General features: G+C 35.1%; 1 protein-coding gene across 1 annotated transcript; it reads left to right on the top strand.

The window, feature by feature from the left end:
* Positions 1–3,906: 3,906 nt before the first annotated feature.
* On the top strand, positions 3,907–5,674 carry LOC131661638 (36.4 kDa proline-rich protein). The gene is made up of 2 exons (XM_058931243.1): positions 3,907–5,162; positions 5,269–5,674. Exon 1 carries the CDS (start codon positions 3,980–3,982, stop codon positions 5,132–5,134), a length of 1,155 nt encoding a protein of 384 aa, XP_058787226.1. The 5' UTR covers positions 3,907–3,979; the 3' UTR covers positions 5,135–5,162; positions 5,269–5,674.
* Positions 5,675–6,189: the final 515 nt, after the last annotated feature.

The following is a 6,189-nucleotide window of genomic DNA, read 5'->3' as shown; positions in this document are numbered from 1 at the left end:
TACCTCTAAAGGAAGGGAATCGTATTATCCGCTGGGTGTATGAAGATGGGCACGTATTTGATGAACGACCATGGCCTAGTCAGGGTACAAATATGAAGTGTGTGCAAGTCTGCTTTCTGACCTAATAATGTCAGGAAATGATTGAGAGTTTATTTCTCTCGTTCGCTGCAGTAATGAGACTTCCATCGGAGCATCCTGTAGGACTTCAATGCACATTTAGTCCTTGAAAATAAGGTTCAAAAACCAGAGCTAGGTTTTTGAAAATAATGTCCCAAATGATGTTGTGACATCATTGCTGGTAATAGTCTGTGGAAAAGACTTGGGATCAAGAATCTTAATTTTCATACACCATGTCCAGAAGTGAGGATTCTATATATGGTTTTGGATTAAGAAGGTTCTTTTGTCAATAATATGTTCGGGCAAGGCATATCTACCATGTTGAAGATGTCATTAGTGTTAGAAAATACTAATGAGCTTAAAAGAACTGAAGGTTGTTTGGATCAGCTCATCAAGACATGATATCTTAGTCATCCAAAAGAGATATGTATCATTAGGTTTGCAATTGTAAGTTCTTAGGTTGTGACTAGTTCAAGGTGGTACCCTGAAACTAGAAATTGTCCAGTCTGGAGCAGTCTCTAGTGAAGCTATCGGTTCAAGTAATTAAGGTCAGCCTATGCCTTGATTGTACTTGATAAAGGGAGTCAGTGGAAAAAGTTGAAATGGCTAAACCCTACCAGAAAAAGAACTTAAAGTTGAAGACAATGTCTGGTAGGATGTCAGAAAAAGGGGTTTGCATGATGAGAAACTAGGAAAAAAGATCTTCAAGTTTTGTGGTTACTTAGTTGGTCTGGGTAAAGGACCCATGAAAGCGTGAACATAAGTGGTACCATCTCTGAGAATGAGACTTTTATGTTTGGCAGTAGAAGGAAATCAATATTGACGTTTAGTGAGAGAACTTAAATCCATTGTTTATCTTGAGAAATTTTTAGTGAAAAAGCTTGTTGAAGAATAGGGGTGGAAATAGGCCAGGCCGACAACAGGGGCCTACAGGCTAACCTATATAGGCTCAGGCCAAGCCATACATTTTTTTAAATAAAAAAGGCCTAGACTTTTTATATCCCTATTTAGTTAAAAAGGCTAGGCCTTAGGCTCCAAAAAAACCTTTTAAGCCTATCAGACAGACCTATTTAAATAAATATCAATAATTTTTTATTATCATTATGTTATGTTTTGTACTTTGAATTAAAATACATAAATAAAACTTGGTTATCTTGAAGAACTTGTGAAAATAATATGAAAACACTTTATGAACATTATTTTCATAAGTTCTCTTAAATAAATAGTCTTCCAGAACTTATGCTAATAGGTAAGTTAAAATAAGTCAATGCAAACAAATTTTTAGTCTCTTGATCTTTTAGTTAGTTAGTTAGTCTATTTAAATAATATTTTAATTGCTTATTTATATATGTCTAAAACAAATAGGCTTTTATGTAGGCTAATAGGTTAACCAGGCTTTCGAAAAGGCCAGACTCAGGCCTAAAATTAAGGCTACGACAGGCTATAGGTCAGACTTAGGCTTCAGTTTTTTTGACAGACCAGACTTATGCTTGGCAAAGCCTACCTCGGCCCAACCTATTTTCACCCCTATTGAAGGAGAAAGAATGAAAGTTTTAGAAAGTTTAAATATTTTTCTAGGGCTAAAAAAAGAGATAGCGAAAAGGAAAAAGAAATGGGCATATATAGCCACAAGAAGGAAAACTTTCAAATTTCCCTCTAAAGAATCTGGACAAGTGACATCTCAAAATGGACAGTTGGCATTTCATATTTTTGAGAAAAATTTAAATTAAATTATTTCTTTTAATATGATTTGATTTTATGGCCCATAATTGTTCTAGGAAATCAAACTGATAATGATAATTTGCACGAACGTCCTTGATGTGATGGTTTGGTGAAAAGTGGTCATGATGACTATGACGGGTGAAAACTATCTTGAATAGTGTCGAGAAGTTACTAAAAACGCCACCTTTTGGGGGACATTTGTTGGCCTGAAAATTGTAGCTGGTGGATTCAACAGAGAATGATAATAATCACGTTTTAAATGACTAAGTATGAAAAGACCTAGTCTTCGACACACTAGTCATGTCGATCAAGATGGTTTGACTAACTTACTAATTTTGGTTTGGAAGAGTCTCGTGAACATATCCACAAGATTAATATCACTCTCTCTTCGAAACATGTTCATAATCTCAAAAAGGTTTTCACAAACAATTCTTCAACAAAGTGTCAAGTTCAACACGTCCATCAGATGTTGGGGACTTAGTGTGTTTTTAATCTAAGAGTAAGCCAAACTAGGGCTGTTTTGACGATACTATATGAGTCGACCAAAAACTCTTGATAGAGGCAGTTAGGGGGTTCAAAGGCTGTTATCAGCGTAATGGGTGGTTTAAGCTGTTTAAACATTAAAGACACGTGGAAGAAAACTAGAAGACTGTAGCCCACGTAAGAGGATACATGTCAAGTTTTATGGAGATAACTGTTGTCGATGGTTAACATTGTATTAGTATATAAGTTGATCTCATTGTTGTGATCAGGGGTCACAAAATTTATCAAGTATTCTCTATAGAACTAAAATATCCAAGTCACATAGAGAAACGGTTTGTGAGAAAATATATGAATTTGCGTCCTCTCTATTATTTCTTTAAGTCTTTTAGTTGAAGCATTTATGTTGATGACATTTATTATGTTTTTTGTCTATTATCTTCTTCCAACGCAATTCTACATTATTTCAATTAGATTTGATGTTTGGTTTGTTAGCGTTCAAACATCTATGTTTCAATCACAAACACTTTTTGTTGTATTTTTTTGCACAAATTGTCCTTAAAGTTTTACAAGTTTAATCTATTAAGTGAACTAAAATTAGTGATTGTTTATTAAAAATATCAGTAAATAGTCTTCTAGAGGCCCCAATAATTATAGCCCAGAGAGAAGAACAATTCACTACACCTTATACATAGCATGAGCACTATCTTAGACAAAAAAAACGGGAGGTCTCATTCCAAAATCAATCACACGGATATCCGCATTTCACACTGAATAATATTTTGTTAATTAGTGTAAAACGACCTATTATATTAACTTTTGTAGAATAGAGGGAAGATTGATTTTTACATATTTTCAAAAGTCATTCAAAGTTTTTCATTCCATTCAAGAATGAATGTAGTTTTTTCAAGCACCAAACACAAGAATCATTAGCATAACATGCATTGAAATCCACACACATAAATTAATGCTAGGATATCAAATCCAATATAAAATCATTCTTGTCAATTACATACTCAATCAAGTCCCTTTCTTTTACCCAATAAACATCAACACATTGCTTCTTCCATTAACCATAGAAACATCAAATTCTAAAATTAGCAAAATGTTGATTTTGCATGACGCATTTCATACACAGTTTAAAAGATACTTGATTCGATTACAAAAAAATTACCAATAATTTAGCACAAAGTCTAGAGCATAATTAAAGCATCACATGTGCAGATTTATGAAAAAAAATTAAGATTGCCCCTTTCATCACGGGTCGAATAATAGCACTACTTGTCACTACATGTTAAGAAAATGTCCTCTAGTACATCACCCTTTTCCCCTTGATTCCTCTTATCCATGAAAAAAATAAACAAATTCTTAAGACCTAAAATAATTGCCCCCACATCCTTTTTTCTGGCCTAGTTTGTTTGAATTCAATCTAACTCTTGCATATGTGAGTGAGGCCCACCTAAAAATGATTTAACATAAAAAAAAGAATAGTTTAATTCCAATATGCTGCAACATGGTCCGTGAATATGACTCACGAGAATTAAAGATATATCAAAATTTCAAAAGTTTTTTTCACCATATAAGCCTCATCACTCATTCTATATTTTTAAGTGCAAAGCTTCATAGTAGAGCACACACATTGCACTAAAATCTTTGAAACATGGCTAACTTTGCTATAGCCAATGTTTTGATACTTCTCTTGAACTTGAGTACCTTACTCAATGTTCTTGCTTGTCCTTATTGTCCCTACCCTTCTCCTAAACCACCAACACACAAACCTCCTGTTGTTAAACCACCAGTTCATAAACCACCACCAGCTCACAAACCACCAAAGTACCCTCCTAAACCACAACCTTGTCCACCTCCTTCTTCATCACCAAAACCACCCCATGTTCCAAAACCTCCTCATTATCCCAAACCACCTGTAGTTCATCCACCTCATGTCCCAAAACCTCCGGCAGTTCATCCACCTCATGTCCCTAAACCTCCAGTAGTGCATCCACCTATAGTTCATCCACCTTATGTACCAAAACCACCAGTTGTTAAACCACCTGTTGTGAAACCACCTTATGTACCAAAACCACCAGTTGTGAAACCACCTGTTGTGAAACCACCTCATGTCCCTAAACCACCTGTTGTGAAACCACCAGTTGTTCCAGTAACACCACCTTATGTTCCTAAGCCACCAGTTGTTCTTCCACCTTATGTCCCTAAACCACCAGTTGTTCCAGTTACACCACCTTACGTTCCTAAGCCACCAATTGTTTTCCCACCACATGTTCCTCTTCCACCAGTTGTTCCGGTAACACCACCTTATGTCCCTAAACCACCAATTGTTTTTCCACCACACGTCCCTCTTCCACCAGTTGTTCCAGTAACACCACCTTATGTTCCTCTTCCTCCGGTCGTTCCAGTTACACCACCTTTTGTACCAACACCTCCTGTTATTACACCACCAACACCCACAGTACCAGTTCCTAGTCCACCTAGTGAAACACCGTGTCCACCACCACCACCATCACCACTTGTACCTTCTCCACCACCAGCACAACAAACATGTTCCATTGATGCTTTGAAGCTAGGTGCATGTGTTGATGTGCTTGGCGGTCTCATACATATTGGAATCGGTGGAAGTGCTAAACAAACATGTTGTCCATTGCTTCAAGGACTCGTAGATTTGGATGCTGCTGTGTGTCTTTGCACCACTATTAGACTCAAGCTTCTTAATATCAACCTTGTTATTCCCCTTGCTCTTCAGGTTCTTATTGACTGTGGAAAAACTCCACCAGAAGGATTCAAGTGTCCATCATCATAGTTTCATAGCGCTAGTACATTTATATTTTGTAAGTAATTTAATAATATTCAACTTCATATAGTTCTTAATATAGTTGTTGTGTACATGTACATGCAATTTATACATTATATATATGACTGTGTTAATGTTTTCAGGATTGCATGGATATTAGGTTGCTTGGAATAAGGTTAACGTACACAAGGTTTGAAAGAGATATAGTGAAGAAAATATCATTGTTTCTCGTTCATCAAGTTGTTGTAGGGTACCACAAATTAAGGCCAAGGACATAGTAGAATATTGTGTAGCTGGGTGCAGAGTAGAAAGTTTTCTGCACTTTCAAGAAGTAGTTGTCGTCGTCATGCAATAGTACGACAAAACCATTTAAATTTGATTATTTTCTGTTTGGTTTCTTTTTGTCAATTTGTTTGATTGCGTGTGATGCTCTGTGTTTGCATGTCAGCGTTTGTAAGTTCGTCCGTGAATGCATTGGAAATGTAGAAGTTCTTTTTAATGTAATTTTCTTCAAAATGATTATCATGCTACACGTTCTTTTCTTTCTTATTTTGGTCAAGACACGTTTCTTTAATAATTATGAACAGATGGAGTATATATTGGACCAGGATGGAAGTGATAGCATGATTGCATGTGATTTTGAACAATGAAATTGGATCCATCTATTGACTTAAAAACTTAAAAGAAAAAACAAATAATCATAGATCTTGGGATAGTTTAATACTTATAATTTTGGTTCTTATTATAATGATGTGATAATTTTGGTGCTTATTTTAAATTTCTATTCTTAAGGGATAGTTATAATCATTTTATTGCAATACATAATATTATTGTGAATATAGGAGACAAAACTTATCTCGAGTGATTTTGCTTGGTGAGCTATCGTACTTGTTTTCCTTGATTTTCCATAATTTACGCTAAGTGTACGTGCATGTTCTATTAATTATTCTAAACACGCAGAAATCCCTACATATACGAACCTATATTCATATATTTAGAAACAACTAATAAGAAGAGAGAGAATTTAAATTTATTTAAAATTTAATCTTGTTTTTAATTGTCAA

Source organism: Vicia villosa, linkage group LG3, assembly GCF_029867415.1.
Source record: "Vicia villosa cultivar HV-30 ecotype Madison, WI linkage group LG3, Vvil1.0, whole genome shotgun sequence".
NCBI lineage: Eukaryota > Viridiplantae > Streptophyta > Magnoliopsida > Fabales > Fabaceae > Vicia > Vicia villosa.
Note: the sequence above shows the minus strand (reverse complement) of the source record. Positions and strands in the feature narration are given on the sequence as shown.